A 22,541-nucleotide genomic window follows, 5' to 3' on the forward strand; every position below is an offset into this window, starting at 1 on the left:
ATCTATTAAATCTACTCATAAGGCTTTCGTCAGCCCGAGTCTATAGTGAAAGATGAATGCTTATCCAAATTGCCACACAGTAGGACTGAACCTGATACCATGTGACTGGGATACAAACTTCTTACCACTCAGCCACACTTGTACCTATAACATTTTAAACAAATTTTCTGAAAAAATCTTTGTTGGGCTTAGAACATGAATAAATAAATAATAAATGTGCCCTTTTAAAGCCTAGCCAGGCTTATGGGCCCGGTTTCCCGGTTTCTATGGCATATGTGTTCCCTAGTTGGACGGGACGCCAGTCCATCACAGCGTTACTCATTTTTGCCAGCTGAGTGGACTGGAGCAACGTGAAATGAAGTGTTTTGCTCAAGAACACAACGCGTCGCCCGGTCCAGGAATCGAAACCACAATCTTACGATCATGATGCTGACACCCTAACCACTAAGCCACGTGCCACCACACATGAATAGAATGTTAGAACATGAATAGGATGTTGTATTATCAATAAGATATTAAGCATGACTGACGATGTGTCAGAGTCTAATAAAATTTTGCTCTATAAGTCACCTCTCTTGTTCTTTAGTAATTTCCATAACAATTCAATAGAAGGTCACTAAGCCATGAAAATGTCTAAAGAGAGGCACATGCTAAATGGAATAGTATAAAAACGCGGATAATAAACCTTTGTACAAAATTTGCATTTTTAATATTATGCAAAACATGCGCAGGGGACATTTTGTAAAATACTATTTGGTGAAGGGCATGTATGCTGAACTACAAAAGGTTTAAGACCCACAGACAAAGGTTCCCTCGTTGGTTTATTTTTATGTGTTTTAAATGTCTTGGTTATGTTAATATATATACTCTTTTACTCTTTTACTTGTTTCAGTCATTTGACTGCGGCCATGCTGGAGCACCATCTTTTAGTCGAGCAACTCGACCCCGGGACTTATTCTTTTTGTAAGCCCAGTACTTATTCTATCGGTCTCTTTTTGCCGAACCGCTAAGTGACGGGGACGTAAACACACCAGCATCGGTTGTCAGGCAATGCTCGGGGAACAAACACAGACACACAAACATATACACACACATACATATACATATATACGACGGGCTTCTTTCAGTTTCCGTCTACCAAATCCACTCACAAGGCTCGGGGCTATAGCAGAAGACACTTGCCCAAGATGCCACACAGTGGGACTGAACCTGGAACCATGTGGTTGGTTAGCATGCTACTTACCACACAGCCACTCCTGCACCTATATATATATATTAATTAAGCTGTAGCAACAAACTTTTCATTTTTTAAAATTTTTTGTAGAGGACATATTCGAGAGGTGTGTGTGTGTGGGGGGGGAAGATTATTTTCTTCAGTTGCAATATATAAAGATTAAATTTAAACAAAAATTTATTTATACAAATAAACACTGCTTATGATATATTTGTAAACGAAAACATATTTTAAGATTAAAAGTCCATGACGCTCACTTCCTCTTTTGATAAGATATACTGAGAGATTCTGGTAATTCTATAACTAGCTATATCTTTATCAAATATTTCTTGATTAGGTGTCTTAAATCTCTGCATAAAAAAAAATACAGAAAAAACACCTAGAATTATATTGCTATAACATCTGCTCTCTCTCTCTCTCTCTACCTACCTATCTATCCATCTATCTATCCATCTATCTATCCATCTATCTATCTATCTTCTATCTATCTATCTATCTTTCTATCTATCTATCTATCTATCATCTATCTATCTATCTATTATCTATCTATCTATCTATCTATCTATCTATCTATCTATCTATGTATCTATCCATCCATCCATCCATCATCCATCCATCATCCATCCATCCATCCATCATCCATCCATCCATCCATCCATCCATCCATCTATCTATCTATCTATCTATATATCTATCTATCTATCTATCTATCTATCCATCCATTTATATATATATATATATATATATATATATATATATATATATATTAATAATTCTTTCTACTATTGGTACAAAACTTAGTAATTTTGGGGTAGGGGACAAGCCAAATACATCAACCCTAGTGCTGTCAACTGATACTTGTAGACTTTGAAAGGATGAAAGGCAAAGTTCACCTTGGTGGAATTTGAACTCAGAATGTAAAGCTGGAAGAAATGGCACTAAGCATTTTGCCTTCAATACTAATGATTCTGCTAGTTCCCTGCTGTAATATATCTTAAATTATAAGAACAAGAATGTATGTTTATATGTGTGTGTGTTTTTGTGTGTGTATACATATACATATATATATAACACCATTTGAGCATGGCTGTTGTCACTACTGCCTGACTGGCCGTTATGCCAGTGGCACGTAAAAGAACCCACTATACTCTCAGAGTGGTTGGCGTTAGGAAGGGCATCCAGCTATAGAAACTTTGCCAGATCAGATTGGAGCCTGGTGCAGCCATCTGGTTCGCCAGTCCTCAGTCAAATCGTCCAACTCATGCCAGCATGGAAAGCAGATGTTAAACGATGATGATGATGATGATGAATTAAATAAATAAATGGCTGTGTGGTAAGAAGTTTGCTTCCCCAACCACATGGTTTCAAGTTCAGTCCCATTGTATAGCACCTTAAACGAATGTTTTCTACTATAGCTTTGAGCCAACCAAAGCTTTGTGAATGGATTTGGTCAATGGAAAGTGTGTGTGTGTGTGTGTGTGTTTTTACGTTTTACTTGTATCAGTCTTTGGACTGCAGCCATGTTGGGACACTGCTTCAAAGGGCTTAGTTGAACAAATCAACCCCAATACTTATTATTATTATTCTTTTTTGAAAGCCTGATACTTATCATATTGGTGCCTTTTACTGAACTGTTAAGTTATGGGGATGTAAACAAACTAACATTGATTGTCAGGCCGTGGTGAGGGACAAACAGTAATTAGTAAACCATGCATACATACATGTCTGTATGAATGCATAACAAGCTTCTTTCAGTTTTGTCTACAAGGCTTTGGTCACCCTGGGGCTATGTTATAGAAGACACTTGCCCACTGTGTTATGCAGTGAGACTGAACTCAAGACCTCATCGTCAGGAAGCAAACTTCTTGCTACACAGCCATGCCTGCACCTATATGTGTGTGTGTGTGTGTGTGTGTGTGTGTGTGTGTGTATGTATGTATGTATAAATATATAAATAGATATACACATTACATGTATATATGTATATATATGTGTGTGTGTGTGTGTGTGTGGATATACATATGTATATATATATATGTGTGGATATATATATATATGTATATATATATATGTGTGTGTGTGTGTGTGTGTATATATATATATATATTATATCCACACACACACACACACACACACGTATTTGTTTGCTTATTTGTTGAAAGAAGTAAAGTATTTAATTATTCTTCTGTCATGTCATTCTCTGTGAAGTGCTGGTATTCTCTTCTAAATTTTCTTTAATTACCATTAATTAGATGAGTCGGGTCATCTAATGTAGTTCTCTCACCTAATTTTCTTCACACCAAACCAAACCAAATATCTGACGTTTTGTGATGGCAGACTTTTTCTTGACTGTCACACACATTCTTTAACCGCATTCCTTAAAGAGAAGGAAGGGACTTTGTCACTTGTTCTTTTTCTGGTTTCCGTCTTTGGACTGGGACCATTTTAGCACCCTGCCTCCATGCATCTTTGGCACGGTCCTGTGGCCATGATGAGATGCCATCTTTTAAGGGCGTCTGTTAGTTATATTCATTCCAGTGTTTCGTTTTTGGTGCTTATTTTATCCACCTCGTTAGAGATGACATGCTTAATGTTGGCATAGAGGGATGTAGCTAGGATGGAACTTGAGACCACTCTAATTTCAAAGTGTGCAAGTACATGCCCACATGCACACACATACACAAACACACACTCTTTATGGACTTCTGTACAGTTTTTGTCAACCACGTTTGCTACCTAAGGTTTCATGCAGTGGGAGTCAAACCCAGAGCTATACAGTTCTTAACCACAAACAACCAAACCTAGATATGTGAAAAGGAAACCAGTTGTCCCCTTTTACTGGTTTCAGTTATTGGACTGTGGCCATGCTGGTGCATTTCATGTAGAGTTGATTATATCAACCACACTACTCATGTACTTGTTTAGCCCCAGAAATTGAGGGTAAGATTTAAAGCAAACTTAGCTGTTATTTCTAGCTTGTTGAGTGACCTTAGAAAAGTTTGTTTGTTGACTTGACCTACTTCTTGAAGGATTAAAGTTAGTATACTTGGGCAGGATTTGACTGGAGACAACAAGGACACTGATTATGATTTGAGGGGAATTTGGCTGCTATTTCTAGCTGTTTAAGTGACCTCAGAGAGAAATATGTTTGTTGATTCAAGTCGCGACCTATTTTATTGACCTTGAAGTATGAAAGTTTGTCGACCTTGGTTGGATCTGAATACAGACACAGCGAGGACTTTAGCAAAATGTTTCATGATATTTTGTCCCTTGCTCCCTCAATTTTCCCATTACCCTGCTGCTACCATTGTCTGGCATCAATGTTACCAAGAAATATGATAATGGTGCAGAGCTTCTATCAGAACCCGTAGGTCACCTAAATCTTTCAGAAATGTTAAACTTCTGTGTTCTGATGTTTCAGTGAATCAGATATAGCAGAGCTGTTGTTGCTGTTGTTGTTTAACCTTGATCAAGACAATCCAACTATGCCCATCCAATTTGAAAAAAAATAAAAGAGATTCTTCAGATATAATTTTCCCTGAATTCATCATCATCATCATCATCGTCATCATCATCGTCATCACCATCATTTAATGTCTGTTTTCCATGCTGGCATGGGTTGGATGTTTCAGCAGGTTCTGATGATCCAAAGGGCTGTGTTGGGCTCCAGTGTTTGCTTTGGTTGGATCCCTCCCACCTCCTAATGCCAACCATTTTGCAGAGTGTACTGGGTGCTTTTTTTTAACGTGACGCCTGCACTAGTGAGGTCATCAAGTACTCGCAGGGCAAGAACCTTCAAGTGATGGTGAAAGAATGATTGAGGAAGGACAGATCAGGAACATTTTGTAATATGTTCACCCTTCCTTTTTTTCTAAGAGAGCAAAAATGTGTTTTGAGAGAGAGATAATTGCTGTCTTTAGCAGGCCAAGTGACCATATAAACACTCTCGTTGTAGTAGTAGTAGTAGTAGTAGTAGTAAGAGGAGGAAAAGGAAGAGGAGGAGGAGGAGTGGGAAAATGATTAAGCAAGAAGTATGGAGATAGTAGCCAAATGTTAGACTAAATTGTATGAATGCCTTTTTTTGTCGTATATATGCACAAGTATGTTTAATTATGAGTTCGAGTCTCGTGGCTGACAACTGGCAAATTTTTCTGCAATATAAGGATAATCTATCCCATACATGATGTTCAGCATTATTCTGCGTTCAAGAATAAAATCTCTCTCTCTCTCTCTCTCTCTCTCTATATATATATATATATATATATATATGCATATGTAAATGGAAAAAAATATATATTGTTGTCATCATCATCATCATCAGATGTTAAACGATGATGATGATATATATTTTTTCACATACATATGCATGTATATACATATTTCTCTCCCTCTCTCTCTCATATATATATATATATATATATAGAGAGAGAGATAGAGAGATAGATATATATATACATACATATATATATGCATATATATATATATACATACACATATATATACATATATATGCATATATATATATATATAGTAGAGGAAATACTTATGTAATAAGATCTGTGTGATATTTACATCTGTTTTTATATTGTCTTAAGTTGCTGGGGCTTTCAAAATTCTCAGTTCTTATTTCACTTCCCAGTTAGAGGCTGTGTCTTTGGCTACAGTGAATAGATTTGGAAGAGGTTGGGGAGAGTAATGAGGAAAAAATTGCATGGAGAAAGTTCTTATTTTGCCATGGCAACCAACCTGTTTTCTTTATTTAAAAACAAAAACAACTTATTGGCTGTATTGATAATGTTGTCTTTTATTTGACATGCAATGAAATACTTTGATGATGTGATATATTTCCATAACACAATGTATCTAATAGTTTGTTTCTCATCTTATTTTCCAGGTCCTAATGAAAGAAGCACCGAGGAATTCTTGAGGAATATAAATATGATGTCAGTAATTAAATTTCAAGATAAAACAAATGAAAAGAGTCCTTTGAAGATGTCTTTGGCATCTCATCGGTGGAAAGACAAAATAAATCGGCTCTTGTAGATAACGAAGAAACTCATCCAGATGATGGATCTACATGGCATTTGCCTCTATACGGGGCAGCTGAGCCTCGAAAATGACTTTATAACGGTGGAGGCAGAGAAAACCACCCTGGCAGCCGACGTCATCAAGATGGCTGTTAAAAAGTTAAAACTGGGCAACCCAGAAAATTTTGAAGTTGCCGAGGTCTTTTGTTCTGGTGGTCAGTTGTGCAAAGAAAGATGTGTGGATGCTACTGAGAACCCGGTTCGCATCCAGCTACTATGGCCCAAAGTGCTCAACGAGGACAGTTATTCGAGTCAGGGCACAACTGGCTACCGATTTTATATTAGGAAAAAAGATGTTGATTTTTCTAGTCGAAGTCTTTCTTGGTTAGATAACAGACATGCTAGCCCTGTCGATACTTTTCTTACAACATTCCTGAAGCAACCGACGAGCAACAAGGAGTACCCGGATTTGTGTAGTTTGCCAGATTTGAATGAGAAGACATTATTAGATAACATCAGGGCCAGGTTTTATAATGGAAACATCTACACCTATGTGGGATCAATTTTGATAGCAGTGAATCCATTTAAGTTTTTTCCAATTTACAACCCCAAATATGTTAAAATGTATCAGTATAAGTGGCTGGGAGATTTGCCACCTCACATATTTGCTATAGCGGATGCTGCTTTTTCCACAATGTTACGGACTAGGAAAAACCAGTGTATTGTGATATCTGGAGAGTCGGGCTCAGGGAAAACGGAAAGTACCAACTTACTTCTTCATCATTTAACTGCATTAAGTCAAAAAGGAAATCATGCTACTGGGGTAGAACAAACCATTCTTGGAGCAGGACCTGTGCTTGAGGTAAGGCTGACACAAATATTATCTTTTGTTTTCTAAAGTATTTGTGACACTCTTCATGTACACATGTTGGCCTCTTTGTGTGTGTGTGTGTGTGTGTGTGTGTGTGTGTGTGTGTGTGTTGTATTGTATTGTATTTGATGGCATGAAAAATACATGGGCATATTCAGGAAAAGGAGTTTTTAATGCATTAAAGCATGTAATACAGGACCCAGTTTTTGTATACAAATCATGGGGTGTGATTTCATTTTGGAATTTATAAAAAAACCCACCAAAAACACAGTATATCTTATGGGCCCTCAAATATGGTGTGTGTGTAAGTATCATCATCATCATCATCATCATCATCATCGTTTAACGTCCGTTTTCCGCGCTAGCACGGGTTGGATGGTTTGACCGGGGTCTGGGGAGCAGGGACTGCCCCAGGCTCCAGTCTGATCTGGCAGTTTTTTCTACAGCTGGATGCCCTTCCTAACGCCAACCACTCCGCGAGTGTAGTGGGTGCTTTTTACGTGCCACCTGCACAGGTGCCAGAGGGGTCTGGCATCGGCCACGATCGGTTATTGCCTTTTTTCGTTGCATTGCGGCAGGGGGGGGAGGGTTCCGGCAGAGAGGAGAGAGGGAGAGGGAGAGAGAGTGGTGGGGGTGCATGTAATATAGGGGAGCACCAGTGGCGAACGAATGGCGGGCTGCGAAGATTTTGATTGGGGACAGTAGACTTAAAACAATCGGGGTTTGAAGAAATGAACAGAGTAACGAACAAATTAACTTGGTACCGAGGGGATAAACAAATTAAAGGGTTATATTTTAAGAACGAGCAGAATTAGTGAATAGATTCAAACATTTAAGGGTTAGCAGCAAATGTATGTGTGTAGTACAAGAGTCAGGAAGAGATGAAATGAGAATTCTTAGCTTGCTTGCTATGATCATCGCTGTGTGGTCAAGAAGGGGTGAATGAAAGATAAGCACACGAGGTGATTATTTATATAGGTTCACCGGAAGTGGGTTGGAAAGACGGAAGTTTTGATTGAAAGTAATGGCGGAGGACGAACGAAATATCTTCATACCGAGGCATTTAAAAAAATTTTTAAGAATTTAAACCGCGAATGAATGGCGGGCTGCGAAGATTTTGATTGGGGACAGTAGACTTAAAACAATCGGGGTTTGAAGAAATGAACAGAGTAACGAACAAATTAACTTGGTACCGAGGGGATAAACAAATTAAAGGGTTATATTTTAAGAACAAGCAGAATTAGTGAATAGATTCGAACATTTAAGGGTTAGCAGCAAATGTATGTGTGTAGTACAAGAGTCAGGAAGAGATGAAATGAGAATTCTTAGCTTGCTTGCTATGATCATCGCTGTGTGAAAATAGTGTACATTTAAGCACATGAGAAAACTACCTTTAACAGGTAGTTTTTACACGCTAGAAGAAGCAGTCAAAAGAGCAATTTTCGAATTTTCACTGGTGGTGTAATTTCTAAAAATATTCCCCACCTTATATATTTTACACACACACACACACACACATATATATATATAAATATATATATATGTATATATATTATATGTTTGTGTGTATGTGGTGAGGGTGATGTAATTCAATTAGCTAGAGTCAATATTGGTTGAAAGTAATTTTTCCCTATGTATCTATTTCCCAATTCCTCTTTGGCCTGTTTGGAACTCCAGTAGAGCTGACTGAGAAGCCAGTATTAATAGCCACCGAAGGAAATTTTGTCTTAGCTTATACTGGATCCAGTTAACTGCATTAAATTATTCCATTTCTATTTTTGGTATTGAGTACCTTTGCACCATGTTTGTTACCATTTACATGCTTTTCGTTCCTTTCTATCTCTGATTTCCATGTTAGCATGGGTTACATGTAAATATTATTGATGCATTGTTTTACAGCTGGGTACTCTTCCTGTCACTAACTCAAATGCTTTTTCACTCATACACATATCTCTCCCTGTACCCATCTCTATATATGAATACAATCTTATACATACATACACCATTTTGCCTCCTCCTCCTCCCTTCCTAACATCTCTTATATAACCACGTTCAAACCTGACCCCTAACACTTTTTTTCCCTGTCACCATATCTCGTTTTATCTTTCCCACCTCCTTTTTACATCTTTCAATTTTTTTCTGATGAAGAGCTAGTGTCTGAAATATCAAGACTCTTTTCCTTCTTTTTTAAGCATTAAACTAAAACTATATTTGTTAAACCTTGTCCCTGTGTTCTCTTCTTTTTGTAACCTAACACACACACACACACACATACACACATCTGTGTGTGTATACAGGTTTTTAATGACAAATGAATGGAAGAGCATTCAGTACATGTAGAGTTTATATATTTAAAAATCGTTGATATTTCACTGGGTTTACTGTTTACCATTAGGGTGGGATGATTGTGTTAAAGTTGGTAGGGTTACTTTTGGAAGTACTTAAGTATGTCTAACCATACAAGACTAATGTCATCATCAGGTCCACTAACTGGTGCCAATATTGCACTGGGTGAAACTTTGATCTTTTCTCTCTATAATATGAAGTATTTACTCCATGGCCGTGTAGTTAAAAAGCATATTTTGTAACATAATGGTTTCAGGTTCAGCCCCATTGTGTGGCACCTTGAGCATGTGTCTTCTGCTATAGCCTTAAGCCAACCAATTCACTAATCCTGATTTTTGGCAGTACAGATCAGTTTTTATATGTTTGTTTATTTTTGTGGCCAGTGTGCATTTTTGGTTTTTATACCTTAGGCAGTAGCTGAGCACCAGCCATTGCAACTTTATGCTGATTCTTCCCATCTACATTTCAGCATATGTCTGAACTGTACTCTGTACCATTTTCTTGTTCCTTCACCTCCCGGTCATTGGAGTCTTGTTTACTACTGAGAATAAAAGACAACTTCAGGAAGTTGAGCATTGGGTATATGAACAGGGTGTCCCACTCATCTCAATTCTTGTGCTCTTACTTGTCAAAGGACCTCTTCATTGATTATTGATTGCTCTGTCCTAAAACTTGCTTCCATAATGCCTGTCCTCTGTTTTTGGTAAAAAGTTTTGATTTGCGTTTCTCTGTAACTATGTTTGTTTATGCATCTGCATGTATGTTTTACATGTTTCCACAATGTGCACATATGCACACATGTACACACATGTGTGCATATACATGTGTGTGTAATTAAAAAGAAAATTATAAGCTACACATTTCCCATCCTCCCTTCCCTATGGCTATCATATTTTGTAGATTCAAAAAGCTGAGATTACTTACTATGGCTAACGTTCTGCCTGGTGTTTGGTTGGAAAGGAAAGATGGTGGTGGGGAGAGGATTCCAAAGATTTGCAAGTGTAGGAAAGAAGTAGTAGTAGTCGTAGTAGTAGGAGTTATAGTAGTTGTAGGAGTAGTAGTAGTAGTATTAGTAGTAGTAGTCGTAGTAGTAGTAGTAGTAGGGGGGCATGCTCTGTAACATTGCAAAGCTGTATACTCTCTTTTACTTGTTTCAGTCATGTGACAGTGGTCATGCTGGAGCACTGCCTTTAGTCGAGCAAATTGATCCCAGGATCTATTCCTTGTAAGCCCAGTATTTATTCTATCGGTCTCTTTTGCCAAACCGCTAAGTTACGTGGGTGTAAACACACCAGCATCGGTTGTCAAGCGATGCTAGGGGGACAAACACCGACACACAAACATATACACACACATACATATATACATACATATATATATACATATATACGATGGACTTGTTTTAGTTTCCACCTACCAAATCCACTCACAAGGCATTGGTTGGCCCGAGGCTACAGTAGAAGACACTTGCCCAAGGTGCCATGCACTACCTCATGATTGTGAGCCTGATGCTCTAACCACTGAGCCAAAACTACATTATTCAGCATCTTCATTTGTTTTAAGATATAGTATGTTATGAGAAAGATTTAGCTGCTATTTCTGGCAGGTTGAGTGAGAACAATCCATTTAGATGATCAGGGAGTGCTGTAACAGTAGAAGAGACCAAAAAGAATAGAAGACTAGAACAGTAATATTTGCAAGTTCATGGTTATAGTTAGTTTGTGGTTGAGGCCTTCACTAATCAGCTGGTTGTCTCTTGTTGAATGTGGTCCAGTTTTGTTTGTGTGTGTAGCAGCCACTGTGATCCAGTTACGTGATCAGTACTCTAAATCTTGCTTTATTCACTCATATATTTCAGCAGCAGGTCAGGGTCACACTGTAGTATTTAGTTAAGTACCCTTAAGCCTGAGATTTAAAAATAAAAAAAGTATTTCTCCATAATGAACACTTACTTTCCGTAGATATTTCAGTGTGTTCTGTGGAGGTCAAGGATATACAGGGAATATAGAGCTTACAGTCATATACAATGTTGCCGCTTGCCTCCTCTAGTGTGACACAAAATAGACCCTTTGTTGCCATATATGAGGCTTTTGTCTAACTTCTCTGGTTTTACATACAATAGTGAGCTTGCAACCATATATGTATATGTGTGTGTGCATGCATCCTTCCTTCCTTCAAGTTCGTTTACGGGGGAAATGTTTGGATTATGCATGTAAAAACTCCTATTATGCTGGCTACAGCCTAATGCTGCCAACTGGCAATATCAGTTTTTTGGGGTCACAACAAGCAGTGCCGATATAATGTAGGATAAACATAGTAATAAAAATCCTTTCTACTAAAGGCACAAGGCCTGAAATTTTTGTTTCACTGGTACTTAATTTATTGACCCTCGAAAGGATGAAAGTCAAAGTCGACCTTGGCGGAATTTGAACTCAGAATGTTGTGACAGACGAAATACCGCTAAGTATTTCGCCTGGCTGGCTAGTGATTCTGCCAGCTCACCACCTTCAAACATAGTAATAATAATAATATTCCTTAGATGGAATTTATAAATATTTTAATGCATTGCTATGCGCGTTTCTACAAATCACATATCTCTTATGATCATATTCCATATTCCTGGGATGATTACAGTACAGTCCATAGTATCTATGGAGATCGGGGTAGGTCATGTTCATGCATTCATTTCTTTGGGCGATGTGTGTGTGTGTGTTTGTGCAAAATTGAATTAATTTTTGTCTGCCTCTTCTAGTTCAACACAAAATAGAAACCCACAACCATAAATGATGTTTTTGGTCTGTCTTCTCTGGTCTAACAAAGAACTCAAGTCATACAACCATATATAACAATCAGTTTTTGGTCCTCCTCCTCTTATTCTGACAAAGAACAGTGATTATGCAACAATATATATATATATAATTTGGGCTTAACTTCTTGGTTTCATGATATAATTAGTTTTGGTCTGCCTTCTCTGATTTGACAAAAGCAGGAATTTTGCATTTGCGTATGATTATTTGGGCCTGCCTCTTGTGGTTTGACATAAAGCAGATTTTTGAAACTATATATATTATTTAGGCCTGCTTCCTCTGGTTTGGATGAAGAACAGAGATCTTGCAGTCATATATATAATGAGTCTTGGTCTTCCTCCTCTGGTTCTATTTTGATATGCAGTTTAGATAAACATTTTACTGGTTTTACTTTTGTTTACTTCCACAGTGAATCTCAGAAGTTTCCTGTGAAATATTAACCTTTTCAAAACCATGCGTGGGCCATAACATTTAAACTGTTGTCTTCTGATAAGTTGTCGAAGCAGTTAATGGCTAAATTCAAGTTTTAAGATATTCATTTCTTAAGGTAATGTGTCTCATTAAAACATGTTATTTCTGTTTCTTCATTTATTGTTCAGAGCAGAAGGGGTAAACACAACTAGTCACGACTTGAGGCACACAAGTGAAACACAACTGCTCTAGATAATTGCTCATCCTATTAGGAGGAGAAGCCAGATTTCCATCAGATAAAATGGTCCTGAATACAGTTCTGAATAAAGGACAGTCAAAGTCGGAACGCTTTTTTATAAAAAGCCTTTTCGATCAGAGTCAAGCAATGACAAGCATACAACAAACACCCTCGTTTTGAACTGAAACCTGTTTCTCTTTCTCTTTCTCTTGTTTCAGTCATTTGACTGTGGCCATGCTGGAGCGCCACCTTTAGTCAAGCAAATCGACCCCAGGACTTATTCTTTGGAACCTACTACTTATTCAATTGGTCTATTTTGCCGAACCACTAAGTTATGGGGATGTAAACACACCAGCATTGGTTGTCAAGTGATGTTGGGGGGACAAACACAAACACACAAACACACACACACACATACATATATATATACATATATACAGCAGGCTTCTTTCAGTTTTTGTCTACCAAATCCACTCACGAGGCTTTGGTCAGCCTGAGGCTAAAGCAGTGGGACTGAACCCAGAACCGTGTGGTTCGTAAGTGAGCTACTTACCACACAGCCACTCCTATAATTTTATCCTTCTATAATTTTATCTACTGTTTTTTTTTGTTGTTTTTTTTTCTGGCATACAAGTTGACTTAGTATATAGAGAAAAAATAGATTGTGAACTTGCAAACATCATCACTAGCTTTCCAAATCCTTCTGCATTTTATACGAAGTTTTTGGTCCGCTAAAGGCATTTTGGTGTATAGGCCAACCTACTTTTATTTAAATTATAAATTTTGATCTGAAATATTTGACTTCTATACCGGAAAATATGGTAAATGTCTTCTATCTAGTTGTATAATTACATGCTTTATAAAGAAGTTAATTATTTTGCTGAATCCCTCCAAATGCTTGATTATTTTCAAAACTAATTGAAATCGTATATAGTGTTTCTCAATAGAAATATGGCTACAAAAGAGTTCTAATTGATTACTGTGTAGATTCTTTCTTTTTTTATTCTTGTCATTGTTACAACTGTTCTTTGACTTGTAGAACATTTTGAATATACCCATTTAACATATTTTAAACATGGGAATTAATTATATATGGTTAATTGTTGAATCAAACAAAACTCTTCTTTCAGTTTCCTGTTTCGTATGTTTTGTCCTGAAACAAAAGCTACAGCTGTCCAAATTAATCAGCTGATGTCCTCCCACTCAGACAATTCATAGTTTGCATCCGTTGGCAGTTGCATTGTTTCCCTGGCTAAAAACTCTAAAATTTTCACAGGTTTCCTCCACCTACTTGTAAATACATATCCTAGGCAAGTGAAGTCATGGCTAGAAACAAAATCTCTTTGTAATTCACATGAAATTTGTTGATCTCATTTTTATGATTTAGTTAGAGATGAAAGGTCAATGCACTCTGTCTTATGTAGGGCCACTAACACTGATGGGTTGGAAAAAGATAAAGAAACATAATTCAGAGGTCACTGTAATTAAGAAGTAGCACATCAAGACATTGTATTATCCTAATAAGTGCAGTCATGGCTGTACAGTTAAGAGGTTTGCTTTGCAATCTCATGGTTCTGGGTTCAGTCCCATTTTGTGGCCCCCTTAGGCAAGTGTTTTCTACAATAGCTCCAGGTCAATGAAAGCCTTGTAAGTAAATTTAGTAGGTAGAAACTGAAAGAAGCCTGTCATATTTATATATATGTGTGTGTGTGTGTCTGTGTGTGTTCTTGTTTTGACATGCTGCATTAATTGTAAACAAATGTCACCGTGATACAATTGGTGCCGTTTGTTTGCGGTCTTCTGTGGAAACATGTCTGGCCATTGTGTTGTTCATGTTCAAAGGACTAAGGAAAAATGTTACCTTGCATGGAAACACAAAAGGGTTGGTGACAGCAAGAGCATCCAGCCATAAATAAAAGATCTTCCTTGATGAATTTCATCTTATCTATGAAATCATAGAAAAGTAGGCATTAAAACAATGACAATGATGAGGCCAGGTACCTGGTATGAAAGTAGGGGGCAGCTGAAGTTTAGCAACTGAGATACAATCCATCTGTCTGATGGTTTCCTTCTGCCCAATTTCTTTCACATAGTTTGATTTGACCCAGAGCTGTTACTACAAGATATTTATCCAAAATGTTGTGCAGTGGCCCCCATGATTAGTGAAGAGCTATCTTCTCAACCTCATGGCCAAGTTATGGGATAAGTTGGTTGTTCCTTCTCGAGCCATGCCTGGCTCATAAGGGCCGGTTTCCTGGTTTCTTGGCATAAAGGTTCCCCACCTGGACGGGACGCCGGTCTGTCGCAGGTGAGCTGCAAGATGGAGGAGGAAAGAGTGAGAGAAAGTTGTGGCAAAAGAGTCAGCAGAAGTTTCGCCATTACCTTCTGCTGGAGCTGCGTGTAGCTTAGGTGTTTCGCTCATAATCACACACATCGCCTGGTCTGAGATTTGAACCTGCGATCCCTTGACCACGAGTCCGCTGCTCTAACCACTAGGCCAGGTGCCATGGGATAAGTTCAACTACATTGACATATATGAAAGGGCATCCAGTTGTAGAAGCAGAAATCATGCCAAAGCAGACATTGGAGCTTGATGCAGTCTTCTGGATTGTCAGCTGCTGTTGAGCCATGCCATCATGGAAAACAGACGGGAAATGATGATGATGATGATGATGAGGTTCCTGGAGCCCAACTTAGTCCCCATTTTTGAATTTTTTTTATTTTGATGTACTTGGTGAGAGAAAGTCAGACTGTAAATTTTATTGATCAGATTTGAATGAAATAGATCTGTATTGATCGGTTGCTCCCAGAACTTCCTCTTTGGTTTCTTAGTTTTGTTGTAACAGTTGGACATCTTGGCTAGGTTGTGAATCTATTCACTATGATTCAGTTTAATTCATCTGATTAATTATAAAATTATCCTTTTTGTGTTTTTTTTTTTGCATTTTTGTTTTTTTCAAAAAAATATTTTCTTTGATTATTATTCAATAAGTAGTCCGTCCCTTTACAGGGTCAGTTTTTTTTCTTCCTGATCTTTTTTTGTCTCTCCCTCTCTCTCCATTTTAATAATGATATTCTAGCTTTCATTGAAAATTCAAAACTTTTTGTACGATAAATAATTAATAATTTAATTTACATTGTAATAGCTAGTGATGAGGCTTTTTGATATTTAGACATAAAGAGCACAGTAAAATGATCAATGTGTGTACATACATGTGTGTTTTTTAATTAGTCACACATTTGATGATAACGAAATGCCTATGGCATTTGCTAGCCTTGTTCCTACATTGGTGGTAGCGATGTGGTCAGTATTCACATCCGTTTTTTTTTTTTGCCACAATAGCATAGCTCAGAGGGTGCACAGAGTAGAGCCAATCTGCTTTGGGCACCATTTCTTAGAGGAGGTACTTTATGTATTTATATTCTGTTTTCCATGGCAAAAGAATGGCAAAGTCAAGGCCCATCCTAAGCAGCACAAATTTAAGCTATGTCACTACTTCTCCCATACTGGTAACATTGATGTGGTTGATGTTCAGGCTAATATCTTCCACACTGAGGACATTAACAGAGTTTATTTTCAGCTTCAGCATCTCTAGATCATACGGTTAAGTTTACTTTGCAATCGCTTAGTTTTGAGATTGGCTAACTTGGTAAATGGAAACTGTGAGAAGCCCCATTGCATGTATATATATATATATATATATATATATATATATACTCTCTTTCTCTTTTACTTGTTTCAGTCATTTGACTGTGGCCATGCTGGAGCACCGCCTTTAGTCGAGCAAATCGACCCCAGGACTTATTCTTTGTAAGCCTAGTACTTATACTATCGGTCTCTTTTGCCAAACCGCTAAGTTACGGAGATGTAAACACACCAGCATCGGTTGTCAAGCAATGTTGGGGGGGACAAACACAAACACAAATATATACACACACATGCATACATACATACATATATATATATATATATATACACATAAATATATATATACATATATATGATGGGCTTCTTTCAGTTTCCGTCTACCAGATCCACTCATAAGGCTTTGGTTCGCCCGGGACTATAATAGAAGACACTTGCCCAAGGTGCCAAGCAGTGGGACTGAACCCGGAACCATGTAGTTCGTAAGCAAGCTACTTACCACACAGCCACTCCTACGCTTATTAATAAATATATATGTATATATCATGGTATTGATCACACTGTTGAATGTTATATATTGAGGGTCACAATGGGCTTCACATTGTTTTAGCTTTCGAATGAGACCACCCTGCTGGCTAGGGGACCAGGCCAACATTCCCCCTTGATTGGAAGACTCATCTGTTGTAGGGTTACCCATTTGCAGCTGGGTGGACTGGACCAATTTGGAATGAGGTGTTTTGCTTGAGAATACAATGCACCACTTTGCCCAGGAATCGAACCCATGATCTAGTGACTGTGAATGCAGTACCCTGACTACTAGGCCATGCATCTTCATGTGTGTGTGTGTGTGTGTACATGTGTGTGTGGGGGGAGAGGGAGAGAGCGGGAGAGGGAGAGAGAGAGAGAGAGGGAGAGGGAGAGGGAGAGAGAATGAGTTTAAAGTGACAAAATAACAGAATTGTTAGGAGTGGTGGAACACCTGCTTAGTAGTATTTCTTGGGTTCTTATCCAGCTGAGGCCGACTTTTTATTGCATCCCCATTTGGGCTGATAAACCAAGAACACCAATTACTGGTGTCAATGTAATCAGCAATCCCCCCCTCACCCCCTGCCCATAACCTACTCCCAAACTTCAGGCCTTGAACTTATGTTAGAAACAGTTATTACATATTATAAGTCATGCTAGCCATTTAATATAATATGTATATCTTTTGTACACACACACACACACCATCATCATCGTCGTCGTCATCGTCATCATCATCATCATCATCATCATCATTGTCATCATCATCTGTCAGTGTCTTTCATGACTATCCACATCTGTAGCCAGAAGTGGATTGTCCTCTTCTACTGGTTTCTGTGCTGAGCTTCTGTGATCCAGCTGCTAGTATCAATGTTTAATCTCCTCGCATTGTGTTTATCCACACACACACACACACACTCAGACACCATGATATTCAGTCCTATTGTTGTTTAGCCAAAGGTCAGTTCTGATTTAGTAGAATTATGGTCAAATGCTACCAAAAATATTCACTATAATGAACATGAAGACATGGCTGTGTGGTTCAGAAGCTTCTTTTCTAACCACATGATCTTGAATTCAACCCCACTGTGTGGCACCTTAGGCAAGTGTCTTCTCACTATAACCAGGACCAGCCAAAGCCTTGTAAGTAGTTTTTGGTGGACGGAAATTGAAAGAAGCCTGTCGTGTGTATAGATCATTATCATCATCATCATCGTTTAACGTTCGCTTTTCATGCTAGCATGGGTTGGACGATTTTGACTGAGGGCTGGCGAACCAGATGACTGCACCAGGCTCCAATCTTGATCTGGCAGGGTTTCTACAGCTGGATGCCCTTTCTAAGGCCAACCACTTCAAGAGTGTAGTGGGTGCTTTTTATGTGTCACTGGCACAGGGGCCAGTCAGGCGGTACTGGCAATGACCTCGCTCGAATTTTTTTACACATGTCACCGGCACAGGTGCTAGTAAGGCGATGTTGGTAACGATCACGTTTGAATGGTGCCCTTTTACGTGCCACCGGCACAGAAGCCAGTTGGCTGCTCTGATCTCTGTGTCTTTGTTCCCCCATCCATCCAACAGTTGATGATTGGTGTTGTTTGTTTAACCACCTGTAACTTAGCAGTTCAGAAAAAGAGACCAATAAACTAAGTAGCAGGCTTTAATGTATATACACCATTGACAGGAAACTTACTGCGTTTTTTTTTCTGAGATAAAGTCGTTTACAGAATGTAGTGTTTGAACACAATATATATTTTGGAGAGAAATGAAAACCATCCGGACACCAGCTAATGAGAACGCCAGATGCATTTCATTGTTGGGCCTTGTCAGTGATGTCTATGTGCAGACAGCCATGTGCCTAGAAGAGATTTGTTGCCTCCTGATGTATAGGAAAGAGTGAATAACACATTCATTGGTAGTGTGAGTAGCCGCAGGGTTGAATAAACAACCCAATGTATGCAATTGAAGTAGTATTAAGTGACCGTCTACTTAAATTTAATATTTTCTCAGTTGTGTACACAGGATTGGATAACATAATATGATATACTATATAATATAATATAGTATACATGTGTGTAGTGTATGTATGTGTATGTGTGTATATATAAGAAAATATATACAGGCACAGGCGTGGCTGTGTGGTAGGAAGCTTGCTTCTCAAACATATGGTTCCGGGTTCAGTCCAACTGCGGGACACCTTGAGCAAGTGTCTCAGGCTGCCCAAAGCCTTGTGAGTTGATTTGGTAGGTGGAAACTGAAAGAAGCCCATTGCGAGCATTGGGCCTCATGAATGCAAGGACCATGACCATTTGGCATTATACTGGACTTTGAGTGTTGGGCCTCACAGCAGCAATAACTGAGTCCATTACCATTATGCCACGCATGAAAAGAAAACCCATCAAGCCAGTCGTGGCAGATACCGGTGTCATGCAAATGACACCCAGGCTGGTGGGATGTAAAAGCACCCACTACACTCTTGAAGTAGTTGGCGTTAGGAAGGGCATCCAGCTGTAGAAACCATGCAAAAACAGACTGGAGTATGGTGCAGCCTTTCAGCTTCCCAGCCCTGATCAGACAGTCCAACCCATGCCAGTATGGACAACGGACGTTAGATGATGATGATGAAGTGTGTGTGTATGTGTGTGTGTGTGTGTGTGTGTGTGTGTGTGTGTGAGAGCGTGTCTTTGAGTCTGTGTTTATTCCCCCACTAAAACTTGACAGATGTTGGTGCGTTTATGTCCTCATAACTTAATGGTTAGGCAAAAAGAGATCAATACAATAAGTAGTAGGCTTACAAAGAATAAGTCCTCAGGGTAATTTCTTCAATGAGAACCCTTTGAGGCAGTGCTTCAGCATGGCCACAGTCTAATGATTGAAACAAGCAACAATATATATATATACTCTTTTACTTGTTTCAGTCATTTGACTGCAGCCATGCTGGAGCACCACCTTTAGTTGAGCAAATTGACCCCAGGACTTATTCTTTGTAAGCCTAGTACTTATTTTATTGGTCTCTTTGGCTGAACTGCTAAGTTACGGGGATGTAAACACACCAGCATTGGTTGTCAAGCGATGTTGGGAGGACAAACACACACACAAACATATACACACATATATATACATATACATATATACGACGTGCTTCTTTCAGTTTCCGTCTACCAAATCCACTCACAAGGCTTTGGTCAGCCCGAGGCTATAGTAGAAGACACTTGCCCAAGGTGCCACTCAGTAGGACTGAATCCAGAACCATGTGGTTGGTAAGCAAGCTACTTACACCACACAGCCACTCCATATATATATTTACACACAAGCATACACACATGTATCTGTAGCATGTTTAAATTATATTTGTTTTTACATGCAGTTCTATCAGAATGGATCCATGTTGCCCTTTGTTCCCTGCTAGTTTGTTTAGAGTATTTAAATTGACAGTAATGTATTCTAATGTTTGGTTTAAATTGCATTGTTATCAAAGATTTTGCTGCTGTTCTTGTTGTTGCTGTTGCTGTTGTTGGATAGGGAGCAAAGCAAATCTCTAAGTTATCTGAATTGAAATCAATTTTGTTTGGGAAAATTATTTTGGCAACCGTTCATCTTTTTGGCATTCTCTTGGTTTTTGCCCACTTCTTTCGGTTAAAGTAAATGAATAAATAAATAAATAAATGCGTAAATAAATAAAATAAAATAGAAATGAAGAAAATTGAACAACAGACAAAAAAAATACATATTTGGTCCAGATTACAGGAGACAACAGTAAACAAAAACAATGTTTTGTTGTTTGTATTGTTGCTTTTTTTTTTGTTTCGAAATCAGAAACATACTTTTAGTGTGTTTTTATTTGTTTTCATGTATATTTTTTTTTTGGTGGAGGTGGGGAAGTGAGGAGAATGATTTGGGGGAGGAAAGGAGAGACAGTGTGGAAGAGAGAGTGTGACTGAAAGAGAAAGCGAGTGAAGAAGAGTGAAAGAGAAAGTGTGTGAAGGAGAGTGAAAGAGAAAGTGAGAGAGAGTGTGTGTGAGAGGGAGAGTGTGAGAGAATGTGTGTGGGGAAAAAGAGTGTGTGTGTGGGGGGGGAGATAGAGTATATGAAGGAGAGAATGTGTGAGAGAGAGAGAGAGAGAGTGAGAGTGTGTATGTGAGAGTATTAAGGGAAAGAGGGAAAGAATGCATGTGTGAGAGAGAGGAGAGAGAGGAGAGAGAGGAGAGAGAGGAGGGAGAGGAGGGAGAAGGAGGAAAGTGGATAGTTAGAGAGAGAAGATATCTTCTGGGATTTATGAGTAGGTGGAGGGATATTTTGGAGAGAATGGTTATTTTGGCTGGAAGAGTTATTTTTTATTTTTATTTACCTATTGATTCATTCATTTATTATTATTTTTTTTCATCAGATTGGCAGTCTTTAGTATTGAAAAGAACCTACTTACTCTGTCTATTTGTTCCGGGGTGGGGGGTGGGGTCCCCCCCCCTGTCCATTTTCAAATCCCATCAAGGTCATCAACTTTGCCTCTTCCTCTCTTCTGGGGAGTGTGGTGGTGGTGGTGGTGGTGTTGGGTGAGTGGTTCAGTAAATGAAGTACCAGTGCTGGGTGGGGATTTGGCGGGAATTTTTTAGGATGCTGGACAAGAAAAGACATAATGTTGTATCAGTTCCAGTTGCTTGCATTCATCATCATCATCACCGTTGTCATTGCTATTATCATTACGATCATTACTGTCATCATTGCCATCATCATCATCATCGTCGTCATTATTGTTGTCATCGTTTATCATCATTGTCATCATCATCATCATCCTCAGCCATCATTTACTGACCCTTTTTCCATGCTGGCATGGGTTGGACAATTTTACAGGGACAGGTTATCAAGAAGGCTGCATAGAGCTGCAGTGGCTGCTTTGCCATGATGGTTGGATGCCCTTCCTAATGCCAACCACTCCACAGATTGTACTAGGTGCTTTTTATATGGCACCATCACAGGTACTTCTTTTTAAGTGCCACCAGCACCGATGTCAATACTTTTTACATGACACCTTGGTTTTAGGATCTCAATTCTATTGTGGTGGGTGGGTCCTCTCAAGTACAGTAATACACCACATATCTTGCTCCCCTGTCATATATATAGTCAGATCTGGCAGTGTTTCTACAGCTGGATGCCCTTCCTAAGTGGTTGGCGTTAGGAAGGGCATCCAGCTGTAGAAACACTGCCAGATCTGACTGGCCTGGTGCAGCCTTCGGGCTTCCCAGACCCCAGTTGAACCGTCCAACCCATGCTAGCATGGAAAGCGGACGTTAAACGATGATGATGTTGATGATGATGATGATGATGATATATATATATATATATATATATACTCTCTTTTACTCTTTTACTTCTTTCAGTCATTTGACTGCATCCATGCTGGAGCATCGCCCTCAGGACTTAATCTTTGGAAGCATCAGTGTC

At 38.7% G+C, this 22,541-nt stretch overlaps 1 protein-coding gene across 20 annotated transcripts in view; it reads left to right on the top strand.

Moving 5' to 3' along the window:
- Nucleotides 1-22,541, top strand: part of LOC115218076 (unconventional myosin-IXAa) — a 446,542-nt gene that overhangs the window by 105,487 nt on the left and 318,514 nt on the right. For all 20 annotated transcript variants that reach the window (XM_036507998.1, XM_036508006.1, XM_036507996.1 and 17 more), the window contains exon 2: nucleotides 6,129-7,123. In XM_036507998.1, coding sequence (XP_036363891.1) covers nucleotides 6,299-7,123 — 825 coding nt within the window. In that variant the 5' untranslated portion in view covers nucleotides 6,129-6,298. The remainder of the gene's footprint in view (nucleotides 1-6,128; nucleotides 7,124-22,541) is intronic.

This window comes from Octopus sinensis, linkage group LG12 (assembly GCF_006345805.1).
Source record: "Octopus sinensis linkage group LG12, ASM634580v1, whole genome shotgun sequence".
NCBI classification, from domain to species: Eukaryota; Metazoa; Mollusca; class Cephalopoda; order Octopoda; family Octopodidae; genus Octopus; species Octopus sinensis.